The following is a 26727-nucleotide window of genomic DNA, read 5'->3' as shown; positions in this document are numbered from 1 at the left end:
AGAGGCCCACATGACATTGCAGCAGCCTGAGGTGCGCCATGTGTTCTCCCGGGGAAGTTGTCCCTGGATCACAGGACCCTGGCAGTGGCGGGCTGCACAGGCTCCCAGGAGGGGAGGTGTGAGTAGTGACCTGTGCTTGCACACAGGCTTCTTGGTGGCTGCAGCAGCAGCCTTGGTGTCTCATGCCCGTCTCTCGTGTCCGCGCTGATAGCCGCGACTTGGACCCGTCTCTGGACCTCATTTAGGCGGTGCTCTGAATCCCCTCTCCTCGTGCACCCCAAAACAATGATCTCTTGCCTTTTCGGCAGCTCCATACTTTTTCCCGGACTCTCTCCCGACTAGCTGTGGTGCACTAGCCCCTTCAGGGTGTGTTCACGCTGCCAACCCCATTCCTCTCCCTGGGATCTGACCGAAGCCCAAGCCTCAGCTCCCAGCCCCCGCCCGCCCCGGCGGTTGAGTAGACAATCCTCTTGGGCTGGTGAGTGCTTGTCGGCACCGATCCTCTGTGTGGGAATCTCTCCACTTTGCCCTCTGCACCCCTGTTGCTGCGCTCTCCTCCATGGCACTGAAGTTTCCCCCCCCGCCCACCCCCCTGTCTCCACCAGTGAACGGGCTTCCTAATGTGTGGAAACCTTTCCTCCTTCACAGCTCCCTCCCACTGGTGCAGGTCCCGTCCCTATTCTTTTGTCTCTGTTTATTCTTTTTTCTTTTGCCCTACCCAGGTACGTGGGGGAGTTTCTTGCCTTTTGGGAGGCCTGAGGTCTTCTGCCAGCATTCAGTAGGTGTTCTGTAGGAGTTGTTCCACATGCAGATGTATTTCTGATGTATTTGTGGGGAGGAAGATGATCTCCGTGTCTTACTCCTCCACCATCTTGAAGGTCTCCTGCACATTAGTTTTTAAAGTATAAATACAACGGAATCTTAGAGAAAAAGCCAGGTACAGTTACAGGTGCAATAAAATCTCACCAAAAATTTACTTGTGTTAAAGAGTTTTGTTGTTGTGAGGTTAGTGAAAAATGGTATTTTCATTTGGTCAGTACTGTCACAAAACACAAAAGTAAAGGCAGTGAAAATACTGTACACAATTGACCTTACCCTGAACTGAGAAAGTTATAAAAAATCATGAGGCAGATAATTCTGAACTACTTGTCTCCCCTGTAATGAGAGCTTTAGCCTGCTCTGCTTTTGAGAACAGGGACTAGGTAGAGTCAATTTTTGATCATATTTTATTTGAATCTGCAGTATCATGCTCACTGAGTACCATGTAGCTGCTTAGTAGTTCTGTTTGTTTGCTTTCATTAAAGCTTTTGTAAGTTTTTCCTGTTGACGTTCATAGGTCAGCTGGCTCCATGCATCTAATAGGTTAGGTTATCTGTACTTCCTTTGCTAATCCATTCTGGTCTTTATCCTCTTAATCCTTAGATAGTTGAGACTTACTTTAAATTTTACATCCCCTTCAATTTTTGTAAAGTCTTCTACAACTGGCTCATTGACTTACCTTCCATTTTAATTCCTGCCATTGGTCATTCCTTGTAGCCTCCAAGTCTGTTATCTGATACCCTGGTTTCTCACTTCCTTCAACTTCCTGAATTCAGTGACTTTTTGTTCTACTCTCTCTTAGTCTCCATGTCAGAATCACATTAACTGTAACATTTCTATTTCTAACATTAAATTTGAACTCCAAATTTATAATTTGGACTTTTAGATTTATAAACTCTTATTCTTTAGCTTGTTTGTTTAAAAAAAAACAAAACTTTGAGCAAATTTGGAATGAAGAGAATGATAAAAGTTAGAAGCATTTAAAATAGATAAGATCTAAACTGACTTCACTTAAACATGACAGGTGATGTATCTATATTTTGAGTTTTTACCTCGATGGACTAGCATTTGTATCATCAATATTAGCACTTGTCATCGTTTTTCCTTTTTAAAAATGAAACTTAAAATTATTTATTTTGCTTAGCTAAATTAAAAGTATATTCAAATAGTACAGTGGAAATAATTAAAGAATCAGCTTTTTTCATATATTAATGTAAATGGGCCTTTAATATTTGATATGTATCATAGATCTGTGTCATATTTCTGCATCAATGTGAATATGATACTGACTGCCTTTTGATCTTTTCTCATTAACCAACACAAGCTATCAACAGTACATTTTTCAGCCTTACTTTGTCATATTCATGATGATGACCAGTCAATCTCAATTCATTAAGTAGCTTAATCTAAATCATTTTGTGTTAATGTCTTTCAGTTGATGATTATAACCCCCAAAGAAATGTTCTTTTAAAAAGGCAAAATAATATACTAGGATTTCATGGAAATGAAAACAATAAATTTAAAGACCTTATAAAATTCACAGAACTCAAATACATCATGAGTCACAGGGTCCTTTCTGATTTTGTTCCTGTCTTCTCCAGCATTACTTTACCTGTCTTCCTTTGCATGAGTTCCCAGTTTAGGTAAAGTTATATCTTAACATAGCACCTTGACTTTATAATTTGTATCAATTTTTAATGTATTATTTAGTTACTTTAATTTTCCTGTTTGTCAATAGTATGTAGGTATCATGAGAGCCAGAACCATTTCTGTATTATTCACTCCTTTATCCTCAGTGCCTTGCAAAGCATCTGAGATAATTGTGTATTCTGCTCTTACACTGAAATCAATTATCTTTTGAACCCAAGGCAGCAATCCCAGAGCAACTATTCCCCTTTCTGAATTCAAGGCCTTTTATTGAAGGTTCCTTCATCCTTTGATCCTGTTACTTCTCACAGTGTTTCTAGGTTCTTTCACACCTCTGGGATCTTTTCCATATATCCTGTTTTCCTGACTTTTGAGCTCTTCTCATATAAACATGAGCATTCCTGCTACATAGTTACATGTATGAATTTGTCACATAGTAACTATGCTTCTTATCAGATAATAATTTTGGAATGACTAGTAGTTAAATAAGCTGCATATAGATTTATGTGATTAGTGCCATTTAACTTTTAAGCATTTGGTGTTTGTTTTTATGTTACTGACGGTGACTTTTTTTTTTTTTTCTATAATCAGATAGCAAGAAAACGACACAAGGTTATCGGCACTTTTAGGAGTCCTCATGGCCAGACCCGACCCCCAGCTTCTCTTAAGCATATTCATCTAATGCCTCTTTCTCAGATTAAGAAGGTGCTAGACATACGAGAGACAGAAGGTATGGTCATTGGATAAACTATTGGCTAGATAAAAATAGTTTATATTCATTGAAAGTTTGATTCCCTTATATATATTTTTTAAGCTGGTATATTATCTTTAAATATTGTTGGTTAGTTCTGGCAAAGTAATTGTTCTTATACTTCAGCTACATCTCTAGGAACTGGGAGATTTTTAGTTCAAATGAAAATACTGTCTCAGTCTGAAGGATATCTTCATCTCTTAAGGGACAGAGAGCTTTTAAGTGGTTACATGTCAAAATATAGAGCCCATTCCCATACCAAAACTTATTTTTATTCCTTCAGAATCCAAAGACAATTGTAGTCTATTACCTGTGCCCCACAGCTTATAACCTTCCCTGTTGCCAATGGCTGTATTGTTAGGGATACACTTAGGATATGACAGGAATAGATGTGCATGAGTAAGTACACCCAAAGTAACTATGGTAGACTCAACATGGGCTCAAATGTGTATTAAGGAAAGCTTTTACTCTATACTTTGGGAGTATTAGAGAGGATTCTTTGAAGGCCTGAAATTGGGAAAAGTTTATACCTACTGGCGCAGTATCAGTTTTTAAAATAGTACCTAGTGATGTGCATGCCTGGCAATATTTTGCTTGTTTAGGCATATATTTTTACAGTGTAAACTGGTTCCATTACTGATCCCATCCTCAAATGATGGAAAGCTTTTAATTTATGAGAAACAATAAAAAAACCCTTGAATGGCAACTTATATTGCTATCTTTACTCAATTGTCAAATTCTGGATTTATTAAAGGTTACATAGAACATTCACTTAAATGATCTCTATATTTTTGGATTATAATTATGGAAGACTTCATTGTTTAAAATAGGTTCTGTTTTAGCATCTTGGTCATAAAACATTTTGTAACAATTTTAGTATTTGAGTATTTTATTTATTTGAACTTGACTTAAATAGGTTGAATTATTGAATTATTCTTACAGTGTCACTTTATTTTAAAACTTAAATTCTAGAATTCTAAGAAATGATATAATCTAATTTTTTAAAACTCCATCAAAGAAAATATGAAATGTCATGGAAAATACTGCTTACTTAACAATATCATTGTTGGTTCCTCACATGGTACATACTATTATAATTCTTTCCAGTGTTTCAACTTAACATGATGATATTCTTTGTCCAGTTAAAAACAGAGGGGAGGGCTTCCCTGGTGGCACAGTGGTTGAGAGTCCGCCTGCCGATGCAGGGGACACGGGTTTGTGCCCCGGTCCGGGAAGATCCCACGTGCTGCGGAGCGGCTAGGCCCGTGAGCTATGGCCACTGAGCCTGTGCGTCCAGAGCCTATGCTCCGCAACGGGAGAGGCCACAACAGTGAGAGGCCTGTGTAACGCAAAAAAAAAAACAAAAAGCAGAGGGGACAGAAAAGGTAGAGAAGAGATAATTTTTTGGAGTTTCACTGCTCTGAGGGAACTTGTGTTAAGTCTGTCATTTTCCAAGGAGTAACATTTAATGTTTGTGATTATTCTGGAACCCTAGATTGCCATAATGCTTTTGCCTTGCTTGTGAGGCCACCTACAGAGCAGGCAAATGTGCTGCTCAGTTTCCAGATGACATCAGAGGAACCTCCAAAAGAAAACTGGCTAAAGATGCTGTGTCGACATGTAGCCAACACCATTTGTAAAGCAGATGCTGTAAGTTCTTAAACCACTATTATAATGAAAGTTTAAACTCCATGGTAATATACAGACTAAACGTGTACGTTTCTAATGACTTGTTAATTATGGATTAAGGAGAGTTTGTGTTGTGTTTATTGAGGAAAACTGATTTAAAAGTTGCTTTGGAGGAAATTTTTAAAAATATAGACACATGAAACATTTCTTTGAGTCCCTAGCTTACAGACAGGGCCTCATATATAAGGCCTCATAGCCTTACAGCTCCTTTGGCTCTACTGTAGTGAAGCTTTTGGGACTTATAATGTATTTTCATTAGTGCTCTTTGACTTGGCTATCTGTGAGAGAGTATTTTGTTCTATTGTTCTTTTATCTTATTGAGAGCAATAGGTGAATTGTAGCAAGTTGCTTTTCCTGTCAGGCAAGTTGCCAATGCAGTTTTCTTAGTCCAATCTCTTAAAATCAAATGCCATTATGAATATATAACCATTTTTATCCTGTACAGATTAAAGTGAAGATATATGAGAAAATCAAATTCTTGAAGTTAAATGACTCACCAGAAATCAGGTAGCTTGTAGTAGATCTTGGATGAAATCTAGGTCCATTAAAAGATAATTTGGGGGCTTCCCTGGTGGCGCAATGGTTGAGAGTCCGCCTGCCGATGCAGGAGACATGGGTTCGTGCCCCTGTCCAGGAAGATCCCACATGCCGCCGAGCGGCTAGGCCCGTGAGCCATGGCCGCTGAGCCTGCACGTCCAGAGCCTGTGCTCCGCAAACGGGAGAGGCCACAACAGTGAGAGGCCCACATACCGCAAAAAAAAAAAAAAAAAGATAATTTGATTTCTTCATTATATATGGGAGAGACATGTGATAGATATAGATCCCTTCATCTTTGCACAAATGACATAGATGTAGGAGAACGCATAGACAGATAACCTTTTTCAGTATAGTACTTGGACATTTCCTGTGGGAATAAAACATACAGTTTATTATAGTTAAATCTGATCTTAAAGACATTGAGGTATAATTATTATTGCTTATAAAGTAAATACTTTATTAAAAGTATTTACCTAACTGTTTAGAAAAATTAACAGACTTTTAAATTTTATGTTTTTTAATTGAAGTATAATTGATTTACAGCATTGTGTTAGTTTCTGGTGTACAGCAAAGTGATTCAGTTATGCATATATATATACACACATATTCTTTTTCATTATGGTTTATTATAGGATACTGAATATAGTTCCCTGTGCTATACAGGAGGACCTTGTTGTTTATCTATTTTATATATAGTAGTTTGTATCTGCTAATCCCAAACTCCTAGTTTATCCCTCTCCCACCCCTGTTCCCCTTTGGTAACCATAAGTTTTTACATTTTCTATGTCTGTGAGTCTGTTTCTTTTTCGTAAATAAGTTCATTTATGTCCTATTTTAGATTCCACATATAAGTGGTATCATATGGTATTTGTCTTTTCTCTTTGTGATTTACTTCATTTAGTATGATAATCTCTAGGTCCATCCATGTTGCTGCATGGCATACTTTCATTCTTTTTCATGGCTGAGGGGTAGTCAGTCCATTTTTTTAAACTTTTTTTCTTTTTAAATTAATTAATTATTTATTTTTGGCTGCATTGGGTCTTTGCTGCTGCGCACGGGCTTTTTTCCTAGCTGTGGCGAATGGGGGCTATTCTTCGTTGCTGTGCGCAGGCTTCTCATTGTGGTGGCTTCTCGTTGCAGAGCATGGGCTCTAGGCACGTGGGCTTCAGTAGTTGTAGCTCGCCACCAGAGAAGTCCCTATTCCATTTTGTATATATACCACATCTTCTTTATCCATTCATCTGTCAGTGGACATTTAGGTTGCTTCCATGTCTCAGCAATTGTAAATTGTGCTGCTGTGGACATTGGGGTGCATGTATTTTTGAATTATAGTTTTCTCTGGATATATGCCCAGGAGTGGGATTCCTAGGTCATACGATAACTCTATTTTTAGTTTTTTTAAGGAACCTCCATACTGTTTTCATAGTGGCTGCACCAGTTTACATTCCAACCAACAGTGTAGGAGGGTTCCCTTTTTCTCCACACCCTCTCTGGGATTTGTTATTTGTAGACTTTTTAATGATGGCCATTCTGACTGGTGTGAGGGGTACCTCATTGTAGGTTTGATTTTCATTTCTCTAATAATTAGTGATGTTGAGCATCTTTCCATGTGCCTCTTGGCCATCTGTATGTCTTCTTTGGAGAAATGTTTATTTAGGTCTTCTGCCCAGTTATTGATTGGGTTGTTTTCTTGTTATAGAGTTGTATGAACTATTTGTATATTTTGGAAGTTAATCCCTTGTTGATTGAATCGTTTGCAAATATTTTCTCCCCTTTTGTAGGTTGTCTTTTCTTTATATGGTTTCCTTCCTGTGCAAAAGCTTATAAGTTTGATTAGGTCCAATTTGTTTATTTTTGCCTTTATTTCTATTGCCTTGGAAGACTGACCTAAGAAAACGTTGGTACAATTTATGTCAGAATGTTTTGCCTGTGTTCTCTTCTAGGAGTTTTATGGTGTCTTGTCTTATATTTAATTCTTTACCATTTTGAGTTTATTTTTATGTATGGCGTGAGGGTGTCTTCTCACTTCATTGATTTACATACAGCTGTCCAGCTTTCCCAGCACCAGTTGCTGAAGAGAGTGTCTTTTCTCCATTGTATATTCTTGCCTCCTTTGTCAAAGGTTAATTGACTGTAGGTATGTTGGTTTATTTCTGGTCTCTCTGTTCTGTTCCATTGATCCATATGTCTGTTTGGGGGCCAATACAACACTGTTTTGATTACTGTAGCTTTGTAGTATTCTCTGAAGTCTGAGAGGGTTATGCCTCCTGCCTTGTTATTTTTCCTCAGGATTGCTTTGGTAATTCTGTTTTTTTTATGGTTCCATATAAATATGAGAACTATTTGTTTTAGTTCTGTGAAAAATGTCATGAGTAACTTGATAGGGATTGCATTAAATCTGTAGATTGCTTTGGGTAGTATGGCTGTTTTAACAATATTAATTCTTCCAATCAAGAGCATGATTTCATTTCTTTGAATCATCTTCAGTTTCCTTTAACAATTTTCTAGTGTTCTCAGCATATAAATCTTTGACCTCCTTGGTCAGGTTTATTCCTAAATATTTTGTGTGTGTATGATGTAGTTTTAAAAGGGATTTTTTCTTTTTTTTTTTTTTAACTTTCTGATATTTCATTGTTAGTGTAAAGAAATACAACAGATTTCTGTATGTTAATCTTGTATCATTACCTTGCTGAATTTATCAGTTCTAATAGTTTTTGTGTGGAGTCTATAGGGTTTTCTATATTTAGTGTCATGTCATCTGCATGTAATGACAGTTTTACCTCTTTTCCAATTTTGATACCTTTTATTCCTTTTTCTTGTCCATTGCTGTGGCTCAGACTTCCAATCCTATATTGAATAGAAGTGGTGAGAGTGGGCACCCTTGTCTTGTTCCAGATTTTCGTGGGGAGGCTTTCAGCTTTTCACCATTGAGTATTATCTTGGCTGGGGGTTTGTCAAAACAGCTTTTATTATGTTGCAATATGTTCCCTCTATACCCGCTTTGGTAAGAGTTTTTATCATGAATGGACATTGAATTTTATCAGATGCTTTTCCTGCATCTATTGAGATGATCATGTGTTTTTTGTCTTTTCTTTTGTTGATGTGGTGTTATCACACTGATATTTGTATGTCGAACCATCTTTGTGACCCTGGGATGAATCCAACTTGATTGTGGTATATGATCTTGTTTTTATGTGTTGTTGGATTTGGTTTGCTAATATTTTGTTGAGAATTTTTTCACTTATATTCATCAAAGATATTGGCCTTTAATTTTCTTTTTTGGTATTGTTTTTGGTTTTGGTATCAGGGTGATGGTGGCTTTTAGAATGCCTTTGGGAGTGTTCCCTTTTCAATCTTTTGGTGGAAGAGCTTGGGGAGGGTTTTTATAAGTTCTTCTTTGTATGCTTGGCAGAATTCCTCAGTGAAGCCATGTGGTCCTGACTTCGGTTTGCAGGGAGTTTTTTCATTACATATTGTATTTCACTTCTAGTGAATGGTCTGTTCAAATTTTCTTTCTTCTTCATTCAGTTTTGGTGGGTTGTATGTTTCTAGAAAATTGTACATTTTTTCTAGGTTGTTGAATTTGTTGGCATATAATTGTTCATAGTATTGTCTTGTGGTTTTTTAAATTTCTGTTGTACTGGTTGTTATTTCTCCTCTTTCATTTCTTATTTTATTTGGTTCCTCTGTTCTTGATGAGCCTGAAGAGAGGTTTGTTGATTTTGTTTACCATTTCAAAGAACCAGCTCTTTTCTTTTGTTTTTTAATCTATATTTTATTTATTTTCTCTCTGATCTTTATTATTTCCTTCCTTATAAGAACTTCTTTTGCTGCATGCCATAGATTTTGTATGGTTGTGTTTTTATGTCATATGTTTCAAGGTATCTTCTGATTTCCTCTTTGATCGCATCATCAACCCATTGGTTTTTGTAGCATGTTTTTTAGTCTCCATGTAATCATTTTTTTCTCATTTCTCTTTTTGTGGTTGATTTCTAGTTTCACACCTTTGTGGTCAGAAAAGATGCTTGAAATAATTTCTATCCTCTTAAATTTGTTCAGGCTTGTTTTTTGTCCTAGTATGTGGTTTGTCCTAGAGATTATTCCATGTGCACTTAAAAAGAATGTGTATTCTGGTTTTTTGGGATGTAATGTCCTGAAAATAGCAATTAAGTCTAACTGTTCTATTGTATCATTTAGGATCTCTCTTGCCTTACTGATTTTTATATCTGGAAGATCTGTCCATTGGTGTGAGTGAGGTGTTAAAGTCTCTTACTATTGTATTCCTGTCAATTTCTCCCTTTATGTCTGTTACCATTTGCTTTTTGTATTTAGGTGCTCCTATACTGCATATGTTAACAAGTGTTATGTTAACGAGTGTAATAGCCTCTTCTTGTATTGACCCTTTTATCATTATAGAGTGTCCTTTATTATCTTTATTACATTAGTTTTAGAGTCTGTTTTTGTCTGATAGGAGTATTGCTAGACCCACTTTCTTGTCATTTCTGTTTGCATGAAATATCTTTTTCCATCTCATCACTTTCAATCTATGTGTGTCCTTCGCCCTCAAGTGGGTCCCTTGTAGGCAGCATATTGTAAGCTTCTGTTTTTTTATTCAATCTTCCACTCTGTGTCTTTTTATTAGAGAATTTAGTCCATTGACATTTTAGGTAATTATTGGTAGATATGTATTTATTGCCATTTTAAATCTTGTTTTCCAGTTGATTTTGTATTTCTTCTTTGTTCCTTTCTTTTTGTTTTTCATTTTGTAGTTTGATGGTTTTCTTTTGTATTACGCTTTTGTTCTGTTCTTTTTGGTTTTTGTGAATCTGTTGTATATTTTTCATACTCACTTCCCCCACATTTTATGATTTTGATGTCTTCTTTTACATCTTCATGTTTATTCTTTAGGTGTTCATTGTAGTTATCATTGCTTTCACAAAAATTTATTTTTTTAATCTGTATACTGGCTTATTTAAGTGATTTACTTTCCAGTTGAGATATTTCTCTTTCCTCTAGATTCTTGCTTCTTTTCTATTTAAAGAAGACCTTTCAATACTCCTATTAAGATAGGTTTAATATTACTGTATTCTTTTAGTTTTTGCTTGTCTGAGAAATTCTTTATCTCTCCTTCTATCCTAAGTGATAATCTTGCTGGCTAGAGTATCCTGGGTTGCAGCTTCTTCCCTTTCAAGACTTTGAATATATCTTGCCACTCCCTTCTGGTCTTCAATGTTTCTGTAGAGAAATCAGCTGATAGCCTTATGTGGTTTCCCTTGTAATTAACACTGTTTTTCTCTTGCTGCCTTTAGAATCCTCATATCTTTTAACTTCTGTCATTTTAATTATAATATGTCTTGGTGTAGGTCTGTTTGGGTTCTTCTTGTTTGGGGCCCTCTGTGCTTCCTGTACCTGGGTATCTGTTTCCTTCTTTATATTTGGGAAGTCATCAGCCATAATTTCTTCAAATACATTTTTTTTTTTTTTTTCAGTACGCGGGCCTCTCACTGTTGTGGCCTCTCCCGTTGCGGAGCACAGGCTCCGGACGCGCAGGCTCGGTGGCCATGGCTCACGGGCCCAGCCGCTCCGTGGCATGTGGGATCTTCCTGGACTGGGGCACGAACCCATGTCCGCTGCATCGGCAGGCAGACTCTCAAACACTACGCCACCAGGGAAGCTCCAAATAAATTTTTGATCCCCTTTTCTCTCCTTCTGGGATCCCTATTATGCATAGATCTGGATACTTTATATTATCCCATAGGTCTCGTTTATTGCTTTCCTTTTTTTTTTTTCATTTGTGTTTCTGTCTGCTGTTCTGATTGGGTGATTTCCATTATTCTATCTTCCAGATCACTTATAAGTTCTTTTGCATTATCCAGTTTGTTGTTGATTGCCTCGAGTTCAGCTTTTGTTTTGGGAAATGAGTTTTCTAATTTAATTGCCTCCTTTTTATAGTTTTTAGTTCCTTTTTACAGTAATGTGCATTTCTATTGATAGACTTGCTTAATTACTTCAGTATTTTCATTACCTCCTTTTTGGACTCGGATCTGCTAGACTGCAGATGTCTGTTTCATTGTTCTTTCAGGGGAATTCTCTTGGTCTTTTAATTGGGAGTGTTTCCTCTGCTTCATTTTACTTCTGTTTCTCTGACTCTGTGAATTAAGGAGAAATAGTTATCTGCTGTGGTCTTGAAGGGCTGTTTTTTGTGTTTCCCTGTGTAGCCCTCGTGAGTGTAATATTTTTGTTCAAGGGCTGTTTTTATTATGGATGTCTGCCACATTTTTCTTTAGTGTGTGTTACCTGTTATCCCCTTGATAGGGGGTATGATTGTTACCGTGATGACCAGAGCCTGCACTGATGTTGAGTGTGGCCTCCTCTTTGCTCTTTGGTTGTCACAGCTCTGTCAGGGGCAGGGTCTGCACCCCAGTTGTTGGAGTAGATGCCACCAGCTCTGTTTCTGGACTGGTGTGAGGTAGTTGGGCTTGAATGCCCCTGCTGGGAGAGGAACCCCTGATTATTCCTCTGCAGAAGCTGTCTACTGGGAAGTCGCTCTGTGGTTTTGCTCGTTACCTGTCGTGTTGGCTCACCAATGTATACTGTCTTTGGCACTGCCCTCAGTCCCACCTCAACCATGGGAATTCAGACAGTAAGCTGGGGTATCTCTCAGGTGCTGTGCTCATAAAGCCACTAGCATAGATCTTTTGACATGGAACCACTGAGTTCAAGCACTGGTATACCATGGTCGTGCACCTGGACTGGGTCAAGCATCTGGACCCACCGTAGGAGCTACTGAGTCAGCCCAGACCCCGGCCCCGGCTCTGTGTGTGAGCGCCAGCAGAGCCTGCTATCGCCAGACCTGCCCCAGCCACAGGAGCACCAATAATCTACTCCGATGTCCTGCAGGCACTGGGTTTACAAAACTGTCTCAGATGCACAAATCCGCAGATATCACAGCTGCTGGAACACTCAGATTTCAACCCTGCTTCTGAAGTTGTGCGGCCGCTGGCCATAGGCTAGGGTTTCAGCCCTGCCTCCATGTGTGGGCAGCTCACCCAAGCTTGCTCGCTCCCAAATCACAGAGGCAGAGCCTCACCCTCTGAGCACACCGAGAATGAGGCTGCTGTTCCAGGCCCCGCCTCTCCCTTTGAGCTTGCGGGTTAACAATGGGACATCAGTGACAGATCTGGGCTCCTTCTTGTGCATGCCCCTGTTTGCAGCTGTGGACCACACTCCAGCCCCTTCAGGCTGTCTCCATGCAGCCAATGCCAGTCTTCTCAGGTCTGTCCTCTGAAGCCCAAGTTTTAGCACTAGCCCCTGTGTGTACCAGCAGATGTGGGTCCTAGGCTGGGGATTGCAGTGAGATGGCCAGGGCCTTCTGTGCAGGTCTATGTTCTTCTTGTTGCACACTGGCTGCAGCAGTCTCCTCCAAGCTTCTGAAGCTCCCTTTCTCTCCCCACTGATCTCCCCTGCTGGTAAAGCGGCTTCCCATGGTGAGGGAACCTTTCCTCTTTCACAGCACCCTCCCAGGGGCACAGATCCCATCCCAATTCCCGTTTTCTTTCTTTCACCCTACCTGTTAGGTGGTCATCTTTCTTGCATTTTGGTTTTATGAGATCTTCTGCTGGCATTTAGCAGGTATACTATAAGAATTATTCCACATGTAGATGTATTTGTGGTATATTTGTGGGAAGAGGTGAGTTCCACTTCCTTCTATTCCACCACCTCCTCTGGCCCTTGATTTGTTCTTTAAAAATTTCTGTGGGGGGCTTCCCTGGTGGCGCAGTGGTTGAGAGTCCGCCTGCTGATGCAGGGGACGCGGGTTCGTGCCCCGGTCCGGGAAGATCCCACATGCCGCAGAGCGGCTGGGCCCGTGAGCCATGGCCGTTGAGCCTGTGCGTCCGGAGCCTGTGCTCCACAATGGGAGAGGCCACAACAGTGAGAGGCCCGCGTACCGCCCAAAAAAAAAAAAAAAAAATTTCTGTGGGCCAAGAATATGTTGTTATAAATAAAGGATTGTTCCACAAAAAGGTTCATAGAAGGAAATACAGTGCTAGTGTGTACAACAGAGTGCTGATGAGAAAAGAGATGCAGACAGCTTTTTGTAAAGCCAAAAAACTGCTCATTATAAGGAAGAATTTTTTCTCATAGTTCTAGATATCCATATATAAAATGGATTTCTGCAGTATAGTGATTGCCTATTATAGAGATTACTCCTGCATTTATCACAATGCCTGACTACATGGCTTATGCAGTCCTTTCTAAATGTATAACCATGATTCTGAAATGTAAACGGTTAATGGAAAAATTTCCTTAAAATAAAATCTATTGAATTACTAGCCACAGGATGGCTGATAATTCTAGAACTGAAATATAAACAGTTAATGAAGATATTTCATAAAGTAAAATTAACCACAAGATGGCAGCAAACATTTAACTATATCCTGATTTATACTGTGTTAAACCACAGAATTCTTCCCAGTTGTGAAATTTTGTTACTAAGAAATGTTTGTAAATTCAGATATTAGGCAACTTCAGTTGAGCTCTTTCCTACATTTCAAATATTATGCATAGTAAATTTTTTAAAAGCCCTGAGTCGGTGTCTTATCATTTGAGAACTTTTGCCATGTTGAAGAGGAAATATTTCTATACTCATACACACACACACACACACACACTGTAAAAAATATAAAAATCTGATTCTTTGAATCAGTTTTTGTTCTTCTGTTATATATACTTTTTGAGGCCTTAAATAAATTTCAGAGTAGAACTTATATCAAACCCATCAGAAATCTTGAGTAGCTTCATTTATATATGCTCCCTATGTGAGCATATAAGTTCTTAAAGGTTTGATTTTAGGAACAGTTGTGTATCTTTATTTTGTTTATTTTAAAATAAAAATATTAATTTTCAACAGGAGAATCTTATTTACACTGCTGATCCAGAATCCTTTGAAGTAAATACGAAAGATATGGACAGTACATTGAGTAGAGCATCTAGAGCAATAAAAAAGACTTCAAAAAAGGTGAGTCTTAGTGAAATTATTATTCAGCATATCTCCAAAATGTATTTTTCAGAGTATATTAAAATAGTATTGCCATAGACATCAGGTAGTGTATAAAATAAAGCTGTTTTTGGTTCTAGGCAATGGCCTACAGAGATAATAGTTTAGCTCAGTGAATTCTTTGGCACAGTAATTATAACAAATTGTTATCCTTCCCATTATAGTTACTATGATACTTCTGATGGTGTTTTAGGTATAGATACGTGTGCATTCATGTTAGAAATTGCATTTAACATGAATTGCGTTCATGTTAAAAATCAGATATTTTTCAGCAAAGGGCACACAGTAGAGTCAGGAAACCTGGGATCTATTCCTTACCATAAGTGTGTTTCAGACTTCTAATGATGAAGATAGCTTTGTTACTTACCTTATAGTATTGAAGTTGTTGAGGACTACACAAGAATGTTGGTAATAGGGCTTTTTAAAAGTAGAACTAGACTTTTAATTTTACAGGTAAAATTTTGCAACTGTAGTCTACTTGCTAGGTTTATAAGTCTTGGTTGTTGTTTTCCTTGCCTTTGAGGGGAGGCTTTATACTTTAATCATCATTGAATCTCTGCATTTAACATGTATGATGTATAGTAGATAAACATGTTAACGATGATTCAAGTAAACTCCTACACTTTTTCAATTAAAGAAATTGAGGTTTAAGTGACTTTGGATCAAAGATCTCACAACTAAATTGTAGCAGAATCAGATAACACCCAGGTTTCTTCTCTCATGCCAAATTTTCCCTCCCACTTTCTCCTGCTGGACTAGTGTAGGTGCTCTATGAAACCAAGATGGAGTAATCTACAATGTACTACATTTTCTCACTGCTTTGTCCAAAGAGATTCTAATTTTGCTATATACTTTTTATAGAAAAACTTTTGGTGTGAATTTGGCTTTGTTTACATATAATTGTTCTAATCAGTTAGATTTGTCTAGGTTTTTTAATTAATTGTAATTTAACTCTAGGTTACAAGAGCATTCTCTTTCTCCAAAACTCCAAAAAGAGCTCTACGAAGGGCTCTTATGACATCCCAAAGTTCAGTGGAGGGAAGAAGTCCTTCTAGCAATGATAAGCATGTAATGAGTCGTCTGTCTAGCACATCTTCATTAGCAGTAAGTGATTTTGATTTAATGGGCTAAATGACTCCAAATTTATGAAGTTGGTGTGGAATTTGTTAACTTTTTAAAAATGGAAATATTAATATCTCCATCAATTTTTTGGATATATCTAAGCATCTGACCTCTTTACTGGGTTAGGTAACTGAGAAAACCTCACTTAATGAACTAGAGACTTACTTAATGTGTAGTTTGATATGAAATTTTATTGGGATTGAGTTGTAGGTCTCTAAGAAACATGTTTCAATCTGGCCTATCACTTTACTGATGTAAATAGCTATGGTTCTATTTATAGATTGGCTCCAGTAATATAGCAGAGACTGAGTTTTATTTCTTTCATTATTTCTGTGATGAATATATAATCTCTGAAGCTGTGAATATCAAAGGATGATATGGGTTCTAAATTCATGTATATATTTTTAAATGTTTCCTGAGCAATCCAAATTCCCAACAGTGTCAGAATTTTAGTCATTTAATTAATATTAAGGGCATTTCTAACATTTATTATTATCACTAAATAGTGATGTATCTGTCCTTTGTAAAAATTATTAACCTTACCTACTAAGGTTAAGAAAAGCAAGTGACTGTCACTTCTTAGCTGTATGTCCTTCAGCAAGTTTCCTATTCTCTCTTATCCCCATTTTTGCAGATGAGAGAAAAGAGGTTAATCGTACTTACCTATGGTGTTATTGTAGAGAGTAAATACACACACACACTCACGTATAATGTGATTTTGTACTCAAAGGCAGTTTGAGTAATGGTTAAGAGCATGAACTCTGGAACTCACATGTTCAAATCCCGGTTCTGCTATTTGCTAGCTGTGTGACTTTTGTCAGCTTATTAGAGATCTTCCTGTTTCAATTTCACTGTCTGTAAAATGAATCTAAAGTAGTAGTTGTAAGGATTAAATAAGTTAATATACACAAAGGGAGTGCTTTGGTGTTTTATAAATGGTTACCTTTAATTGTTAAAGTTTACACAGAAAAGGCACATAATGCTTAATAACTTATTTTTTTATAAAGCTAGTTAAGTCGTTAGTTAATATACATCAAAGGTTACAGCTAATATGAGTATGTTTATACAGAACTTTTAATCAAGATTAACCTTCCAGTGAGAGAGAAATTGTACTTAGTTGATGATATAAATTTTTGCAAAAAAATTTGATTAATGAAAAATATATTGAAATTGACAAAATTTAGCATTCATTTACTAAAATTGGACTGTAAGCTTTCTGAAGTCCAAAGTACTATCCCTTGTTTATTTCCTGCATTTATAGTAACTATTATAAACATTGCTTTTCAAATGAAGATAATTGGATTTAATAGAAGAATTTTGGAAAATTAATATATATTATTTATGGTTTTGTCAATTTTATGTAGACAACATAAATAAGAAGTACCTAAAATATCTTTAAGACGTTCATGTCCTCTTCTCAATTGCCTATTTCTGTTCTAACAGATTACCCATTCTGTTTCCACAAGCACTATAATTGGATTTACTAAGCATGGTTATGTTCAGCGCTCAAACTCTACTGGTGGGCGCTCTCAAAACTCCTGGTTTCGATCTATACGTCATTCTGCCTCACGAGCTAGTTTTTCAGAGATGCTAGAAGGAAATACTGAGTTTTCAAATTTCAAAAAAAGTTCTATCCAAGTCATCTTTGACATTTGTGAAGAATTAGGAGATATGCCAACCAGTAATGGAAACAAGCCTCGTGAAGTTTAATGTGAGCTTATTAGCTATTTGAAGTTTGCATTTGTGAAAAAAGAAAGTATTTTTCTCCACTGAATTACTTATTAGGTGGGTGGGGACTTTTGAATTCACGACTTTATAACTGCTTTGAATTCACAACATAGGCTTAATAGAGTTTCTTTGCTTATTGGCACATAAAGATATGTTTGCAAGGTAATTTACTTATAAGTCCAGAAAAAATCAGTCCCATTAGAGATTTTCTTATTTATGAAAATGATTATTTTAAAAAATAGTAGTAATTGTCCTGTGAAGTGGATTTATATTACAGATCTGATTCTTAATCTTAGATTTATGACATTTATGTAAAATTTATGCTTTTAATATGGCAAATCGTAAAGGTTTTACCTGAGGAAAATGTAAACTATTATACTATCTACTTAAATCATTTCTTTGCTATCACTTGAATGGTAATACTTTACCAACCTAGCTCTTTAAACACTTCATTTTATTTACTACCTAGTTGATGAGAACTTATAGCTAGCTACCTTGCTGGCTCTAAGTTTAGTTGCAGTTAGCCATTAATATCTGCTAAAATGAAACAGTACCTTTATAATTTGTTTTGATTTACACTCCCTCTTGAGTGTTTGGTATTCATGTCTATGTTTCTTTGTTATTAAAAATCTGATGATATTTAACTTTGACACTCTGAAACAATAAGTTTAGACAGCTTAGTATATTAATAATCTCTATTATCAGAAGCACTGCTGTTTTGCTCAATTTTTACATGGAGCAAAATCATACATACACACAAACACAGACATATAAATATGGGTTGCATACATAATATAAAAACTCTTTCGTAGTTTATGACTTTTAATTTAGAAAATTATTTCCCACGAAGTAATTTTACTCCTCTTAATTCTGCTTTATGATTAAGTTAAGAAGAAACCACTAGGGTTTGTCTTTTTAAGCTCAAAACTTATACTCTAATTTATAATTTTAAAAAAACCTGAAACACTAAGCATATATCTGTTTCAACTGAGTTCATATGTAGTAAACTAGTCTATCCATTTGTTTCTTGTTTTCAGAATGCTAAAATAGTTTTAATTATGTGTTCTCCTCGCCCTTCCCCCTAATTTTATTTAAAGAGTTTAGATTTTTCAGATGTCTTGTTATGATAATTTGTAAAATGTAAAAATGACATGTATGATACTAAACTATATATTACAATTTTTAAAAGAAAAAATCTTAAATACACAATATTTTGTCTTCACAGGGCATCCCATCTCCTTCCCTTGTCAGCCTTCCTTCCTTCTTTGAAAGGAGAAGTCATACTTTAAGTAGATCTACAACTCATTTGATATGAAGCTTAAAAAAATCTTAATTTGTAGAAACTTTTAAACAACCTCATATTCAAATAAGAAACTGACTTAAATGGTACTTGTTGTTAGCACTTGGTGAACGCTGGAAAGAAGGTAACACTAAACTATGCCATTTTATTTTCTTCTTGAAAGAGTAAGATTAACCTCTTACATTTTTTGAGTTAATTCATGTAAAAAATTATATTGATTTTGATGTAATTTTTCTTTGTTGAATGCAATTGAAGACCAATCATTTAAGTTATTCATGATATTAGTAACTTTGCCACGTGATGCAGTAAATAAATTTTATTGGCTGACGCCAAATACTGCTGTGAATCTCTTTGTATAGTGTCCATGAATGAATTTTTGGAAATAAATATCTGTGTATCTCAATTTGTTCAGAAATTAAGTGATACCACAGTACTTACTAGATAAAAACCTGCATAGATCTCTGAATAGTGGGTTCTTGGTCCACATGTGCTATTTAAAGTAGTTATTTAACTGCTCCTTTTGCAGTTTATTTTATAAATAAAGGTACAGCATGTGGATTTTAAAAGATTTGCCGCTATTAACAAGAATAACAGTTAAAGGAGATGGTTTCAAAATATGCTTGCAAATTGAGATAAGGGCAGAAAGATTAGAAAATAATGTATATTTTGCACAAACATGATACTGGTGTATACTTGTAGCTGTTTAAGGGACAATATACTTATGATGATTTTAGCCACTAGCAAATCTTGATTTAGTTTGATAGTGTGTGGAATTTTATTTTGAAGGATAAGACCATGGGGAAATTGTGGTAAAGATTGTTTATATTCTTTATGAAATAATTCTAAAGTTGGCTAACCTGCTGTAAAATACATAGATATGTGTATGGTCAAATTTTTATCATGGCCTCATAATTAAGTGTAAAACTGAAATACATTTATTTGCTTTTGTAAAATACTTTTCAAACCCTGATGTTATCTTTCACAGTAGTCTTTTTTTTTAAGTCAGTAATACAAATTAATCAAGTTCCTATGAATAAATGCATTTTTATTTCCTACCTGTTGAGGGAGTACTGCAAATGTTTAATTGTCACTTAACAATTTTCAGTTACCAGTTATAATAGTTTAACTGACTATATAGATTTTTTTCTATGCCACATATGTACCACTTTTAAATAGTAAATGGTCCTTTATTGCTATATTTTAAAAGCAGTTGTATTAGGAAGAACTTTGTAAATAAATACTTAAAACTCAAGTATATTTTATGTTTCATGTTTTAAACAGTTCTTTCAGACAAATTTTCATAAGCCAGTATGAATGCTTATATCAGCCTTTGCTCTGTTGTATATTTGCTTGCATATTTATTGCTTATTGCTTATTGCTTATTTAATACTTATTGCTATTAGTATTTGTAAGCATTATGTATACTGGGCAATGTGTAAGTTAGGAGTCGTTAATCTAGAATCTACTTTGCAGAATGGAGGTAGTGAATCCTATGATAGTTTATATAAAAGTTTGTGTTTATGTGCATGTATGCATTTTTTCTGGCAGAAAATACACAACTTTTATCATTGTATTGGGATGGAGGGAGCTGTGGTTGCCTCCAAAGATGTGGGTTTTCCAGGGAGAGGAAGTGATGTGAGAAAAGGCATGAACTTGGAAATGTATTGGATGTTCACTGGCAAAGTGTAGCAGGTAGTTAATTTTAACTTTAAAGGGAGCTTTAAAGTCAATGTGGGAAGGTACTATTACCCAGGAGTGTGGATGCAGGAAGATGTGAGCAAATTGGAACTCATTACTGCAACAGAATACCACAATTCTCACAGACATACTTCTAGAGGAATGTAACTTATTAATACTGATACAGGAAGAAATAGAACACATATAAATGTTCCTATAAACACTATAGAAATGGAATCCACATTTAAAATTATTCCTAGAAAAAAATCACCAGGCCCAGATGGCTTCACTGGATAATGCTATTCAATATTTAATGAAGAATTAATACCAATCTTACACAAATACTTAAAGAGAATAGAGGAAGGAAACGTCCCGTCTCATTTTATGAGTTCTGGATAACTTTGGACATTTTAAGAAATGTTAATCCTATTTGTGAAAATACATGCAATATTTCAAAATGTTAACAAATGAAATATTGTAATATATAAGAAGAATAGTATATCATAACCAAATTGGGTTTATGCCAGGCACACAAGGTTATTCTAATTTTAGATAATTTATCAGTATATTTTCCTAATAGGTTAAGGGAGAAAAATTATATTACCTCTGTAGTTGCAGGGAAAACATCCGATAAATTTGTCTCTTGTGATCAGACTTTTTGCAGATTAGGAGTAGAATGGAACATCCTTAAACTTATAAAAGATTATCTACCAAAAAAACTATAACAAACATCATACTTAATGATGAAACCTTGGCAACATATTCTTTGCGATCAGAAAGGAGTGGGGTGCCTACTTCACCTTTAATCAACATTTTAATGTAGTCCCTCCCAGTGCAGTATTGTAAGAAAAAGAAATGGTATAAAAATTAGAAAGGAAAAACCAATACTGCTGTTATTCACAGATGATATGATTGTGTAGATAGGAAATCCTAAAGAATCTACAGATAAGTTACTAAATTAAATTCTGATACAAAATCAGTATACAAGTATGAATTATATTAACACCAGCCACAAACAGGTTGAAAATGCTTTTTCTTAAAAGATACCTGTTACAATAGCATAAAAACCACTGAAGTACTTAAGAATAAATCTAATAAAAGATGTACAAGATCTTACAGAGAAGACCATGGGACTTTATTTACATTAATTAAAGACCTTAATAGAGAGATTATACCATAGTCATGGATTGGTTACTTTACTTTTGAAAAATGTTTCCCCCAAATTGAATTATAGATTCAAACAAAGCCAGTCAAAATACAAAGTGTGTGTGTTTGTGTGTGTGTAAAATAACAAACTGTTTTAAAAATTTATATGGAAATACAAGAGTTATGAATAACCACTCAGTTGAGGAAGCTTTATTAGAAACAAGGTTTATTATAAAGTTGTAGCAATCAAGACGTTGAGGTGTTGGAAGTTTTGGTGTACTGAACACAAATAGATTAATGGATTATAATTGAAAATACATAAACAGACAAAAGTAGCACTTTAAAACATTGGGGAAAAGACAGTCTGTTCAATAAATGGTGCAGAGAAAAATGGGTATCTCTATTAAAAAAAGAAGGGAAGGAAATTAATTTTTTCACATGCTATATACAAAAATGAATTTTAAGGGAATTGTAGACCTAAATATGAAAGGTAAAACTATAAAGATTTTACTAGGTAATATAGGAGAGTATGTTTAATCTGTTGGGTTGGAAAAGATTAGTTAAACTTGTTACTTTGTTTAAGCTAATTATAGTGGGAAAGATTGATAAATCTACATTAAAATCAAGAACTTCTAGTCATGAAAAGACATCATTAAGAGAGTGAGAGTCACAGAGTAGATGTTTGCAATTTATGCAGTTGACAAACGACTCATATCCAGAATATGTAAATAACTGAAAAATCTGAAAAATCAGACATCTCTATAGAAAAAAAGGCATTTTACAAGTGAGAAACCCAAATGGCTAATAAGTTTATTAAGAGATGTTCCTCATTCATAATGCAGAGAATGCAAGTAAGATACCATTGCACATGCACCATATTTGCTTAGCACAAATGGGAAGCAGAGAAGTCTCTTCCACTGCTTGTAGGAGTGTAAATTGTATAATCATTTTACAAAATGCTTGGGCATTAAGCAGTAAGGTTTAAGATATGCATACCTTAAAACCAAACAGTTGTAATCCCAGATATTTATTTCAGGAAAAATAGGCACACGAATACCAGAATCCATGTACAAAAGAATGTTCATAGCTACATTATACATAATAGCCTGAAAATGAAAAATCAGAAATTTATATCAGCATTATAATGGATGAATATACTGTATTATAGTCATGCATTGAATGAACTCCTGAACATGCAATGACCTGGATAAATCTTGAGAGTATTGAGTGAAAGAAAACAGATATAAAAATAACTATTTTTTAAATTCTATTTATATAAAGTTTAAAAATCGACAAAGTGATACTTTATTGTGTAAGGTTGTAGAGTTATCTGGTAAAAGTTTAAAGGCAAACAAGAAAATTGTTACTCTAAAAGCCAACATAGTATAACCTCCATGGGGGAAAATGAGGAAGGGGCACATGGGAATTTAGGTACTCTGGCAGCATTCTGTTTCTTAACCTTTATGTTATATACTTGTTCACTTCATAGTAATTTATTGTTTTATTTAGCTTTTTAAGAAGACCAATAATGTTGACAAACATCTTTCAAGGTTGAGAGAGCAAATATAAAATGTTAGATGTGATATAATACACTGACACGTGCATATTATATTATGAATAACTTTCTGCCAGTCAAATTGCAGACTTAGTTGAAATTGATAAATTCTGAAGAAAATACAAAAAAAAAAGACTCAGTAAGAAAAAAAAAATCCTGGTTGGTTCTATAATTATTAAAGAATAGATTCCAAAGTTAAAATTCTTTCTTACAGAGAAAATGCTTGGCCTAGATAGTTTCAGAGTAAGTACACCCCAAATTCAAGAAACAGATTGAAGAGAGAACATTTTCCATTTATTTATTTATTTTTGAATATTTATTTACCTATTTGTTTTTGGCTGCGTTAGGTCTTAGTTGCGGCACGCAGGATTTTTCATTCTGGCACACAGGCTCTTCATTGCAGCACACGGGCTTCTCTCTAGTTGTGATGAGCATGTGGGCACCAGAGTGCACGGGCTCAGTAGTTGCGGCACACGGGCTTAGTAGTTGTAGTGCGGGCTTAGTTGCCGTGTGGCATGTGGGATCTTAGTTCCCTGACCAGGGATCGAACCCATGTTCCCAGCATTGTAAGGTGGATTCTTAACCACCTGGACCACCAGGGAAATCCCAATATTTTCCATTTTCTAATGAGTTTTTAACATAACCTTGATATCAGAACAAAGAGAAAAGGAAAGGAAAATTATAGTCTAATCTCATTTAAGACTATCAATGGAAAAATTCTAAAATTGCTAATACTCTATTAGCAATGTGAATTCAGCATTGCATAAAAAAGATTATGCATCATTACTAAGTTGAGTTTATCTCTGGAATGCAAGGTTGATTTAACAATGCAATATCAGTTTTTAAATACAAAATGTAATTCACCACATTAACAGATAAAGGGGAAAATCATAGGATCATCTCAGTAATAAATAAAAAACATCTGAAATTTCTTTTTTTTTTTTTTTTTTTGCTGTACGCGGGCCTCTCACTGTTGTGGCCTCTCCCGTTGCGGAGCACAGCCTCCGCACGCGCAGGCTCAGCGGCCATGGCTCACGGGCCCAGCCGCTCCGCGGCATGTGGGATCTTCCCAGACCAGGGCACAAACCCTTGTCCCCAGCATAGGCAGGCAGACTCTCAACCACTGCACCACCAGGGAAACCCTGAAAAATTTAATGCATAAAAAAGCACTTCCTTAAGGTAGTAAAGAACTTTCACCAAGAAAGAGTACAGCACACATCTTACTTAATGATGAAACTTTAAAAGCATTTCCTTCAAGATCAGAATACAAGGATGTCATTATATTGGAGGTTCTAGCCAGTGCACTGACAATTTAAAAAAAAAGAAAGAAAGGTCTAAGAATTCAAGAGGAGGGACTTCTCTGGTGGCGCAGTGGATAAGACTCCGCGCTCCCAATGCATGGGGCCCAGGTTCAATCCCTCGTCAGGGAACTAGATCCCACATGCATGCCACAACTAAGAGTTCGCATGCCACAACTAAGTAGCCCTGGAGCCGCAACTAAGGAACCCGTCTGCTGCAACAAAAGGAGCCCACATGGGGCAACTAAGACCTGGTGCAACCAAATAAATAAATATTTAAAAAATAATAATAAAAAGAATTCAAGAGGAAAAAATATATTCTTATTCACAGGGGAGTTATTGTCTGCATAGGCCCATCTTCCCTCCCCACCTTCACAAAGAATATGCAGATAAATTGGTGGAATTAATAAGAGTTTAGTAAGGTTCTGGAAACAAGTAAAAATCAATTTTATTTCTATGTACCAGCAAAAATCAAAAGCTATGATAAAAAACAAGTAATTTGCAAGATTTTTATGCAGAAAATTAAAACTTTATTAGAAGTCATTAATCTAACAGTACAGAGTATATTCTTAGATAGTAATTCCCCAAATTGTCCATCCTCAGTAAGAATTTTTAATTTATTAAACTGGCTTATTCTAAAATAGACTTGGTAGAGCAAATAGCCAGTAAAGTTAAGATATTCGTGAGGAGGCACAAGGTGAGAGCATTTGATTTACAAGATACCAAGACTTAAAAACAAAATGGTATTTGGTGCAAGGATAGGTAAATTGACGTATTGATGAATTGATTTATTGTACAGAAGTCAGTTTGTCATTAGGTAGTAAAGTTGTACATGACCAAACCTATATCCATTCTTACTTAGGGAAGCCGTTGCACACGTGTGTCTGCTGGTGTACAGGTGTGAGAATGCCTACAGCAGCATTGCTTATAGTATTCCCAAATTGGAAACAACCCAATGTCAACAGTAGAATGGATATGTAAATTATAGGATAGTCATACAATTTAATGACGTACAGTGATGACATGAATGCATTTTGTCTACATCCAATAACAATTTCAGGAACATATTGAGTGAAAAAGCAAGTCAGAAAAATAGATACAGCATTATTCTGTCTATATAAAGTTCAACAACAATATAACTTCAAAAACAAGAAGGACAGTTATTTAGGGATAGATAGCTGGTAACATTTTAAAGAAAAACAAGGGCATAATAAATAGCACAAAATTCTGGATAACAGTTACCTCTTGGGAGGGTGGGTTTAGGGAGAGAGATTATGGTCAGAGAGGAGCACAAAGGGAGACTCTAAGGTACTGGTAACTTAATATGGCATGGTGTATGCATGGGTGTTTATTTTGTTATTCTCATAATATTCATTTTAAATTTTAAGTTGTATTATATATTTCACAATAAAAGTTTTTAAAGAGGAAAAAACATCCTCAAAATAAAATAGCAATAGAGGGAAATCATCTAAATGTAATACTGTGTAAGAACCGACAGCAAATATCATGTTACATGAAATACACATACCATTGCATTAAATTAGAAAAGATAGATTTACCCTCCCCCACAACTGTTTATTCGGTTTTTAAAGCTTTAGCTAATTCAAAATACAAAAAAATTAAGTGATTGGTATACATCATAAAAAAGAATAGGGAAATTATTAATGATGTGGCTGTATACTCCAAAGATTTCCCTAAAAATGTTAGAATTAATATTTGGCTGGTTACATGATATGTAATACAGAAATCAAAAGCTTTTCTTCAAGTTGGCAATATCCAGTTAGCATTTGAAGCAACAGATAAATTCTCCTTACAATAGTGACAGACTTTATAAAATACCTTGGAATAAATTTAATAAGAAAGGAACAGACCCTGTGTAAATACAGACCCTTATTAAATAAAGGGCATAAAGCAATCTTGAATGATCATAGAGACTTCTTTTTCCTGGATGGGAATACCTAATACTTAAAATAGGTCTAAATTAATATCTAAATTCACTGCATTTCCATTTAGAATCTTGTTTATAAATTTTTTATTGAGATATGATTGGCATATAACATTATATTAGTTTCAGTTATAAATATGATTCAATATTTGTATATACTGCAAGATGATCACTACAATATGTCTAGTTAACATTCATCACCACACATTGTTACCCATTTGTTTTCTTGCGATGAGAACTTTTAAGATCTAGTCTCTTAGCAACTTTCAAATATACAATACAGTATTACTAATTACAGTCACCAAGCTGTACATTACATCCCCATGACTTATTTAATACTGGAAGTTTGTACCTTTTGACCCATTTCACCCACCCTCCACCCCACACTCCCCACCTCTGGCAACCACCAATCTGTTCTCTATGTCCATGAACTCGTGTTTTGGGGGTGTTTGTGT

The 26727-nt window shown here is 35.6% G+C and overlaps 1 protein-coding gene across 10 annotated transcripts in view; it reads left to right on the top strand.

The window, feature by feature from the left end:
• ECT2 (epithelial cell transforming 2) overlaps positions 1-19903 on the top strand; it is a 64021-nt gene extending 44118 nt beyond the window's left edge. For 6 of the 10 annotated variants that reach the window (XM_060011120.1, XM_060011121.1, XM_060011119.1 and 3 more), the window contains 6 exons: positions 3058-3196; positions 4713-4867; positions 14355-14462; positions 15459-15605; positions 17067-17334; positions 18577-18683. In XM_060011120.1, coding sequence (XP_059867103.1) covers positions 3058-3196; positions 4713-4867; positions 14355-14462; positions 15459-15605; positions 17067-17333 — 816 coding nt within the window. In that variant the 3' untranslated portion in view covers position 17334; positions 18577-18683. Of the gene's footprint in view, positions 1-3057; positions 3197-4712; positions 4868-14354; positions 14463-15458; positions 15606-17066; positions 17335-18576 lie in introns of all 10 variants that reach the window. The other 4 variants (XM_060011126.1, XM_060011127.1, XM_060011123.1 and 1 more) reach the window with 1 other exon arrangement.
• The last annotated feature ends 6824 nt before the right edge of the window (positions 19904-26727 follow it).

The sequence above is a fragment of the Delphinus delphis genome, chromosome 4 (assembly GCF_949987515.2).
Source record: "Delphinus delphis chromosome 4, mDelDel1.2, whole genome shotgun sequence".
Classification (NCBI taxonomy): domain Eukaryota; kingdom Metazoa; phylum Chordata; class Mammalia; order Artiodactyla; family Delphinidae; genus Delphinus; species Delphinus delphis.
This window is presented reverse-complemented; position numbering and strand designations above follow the sequence as displayed.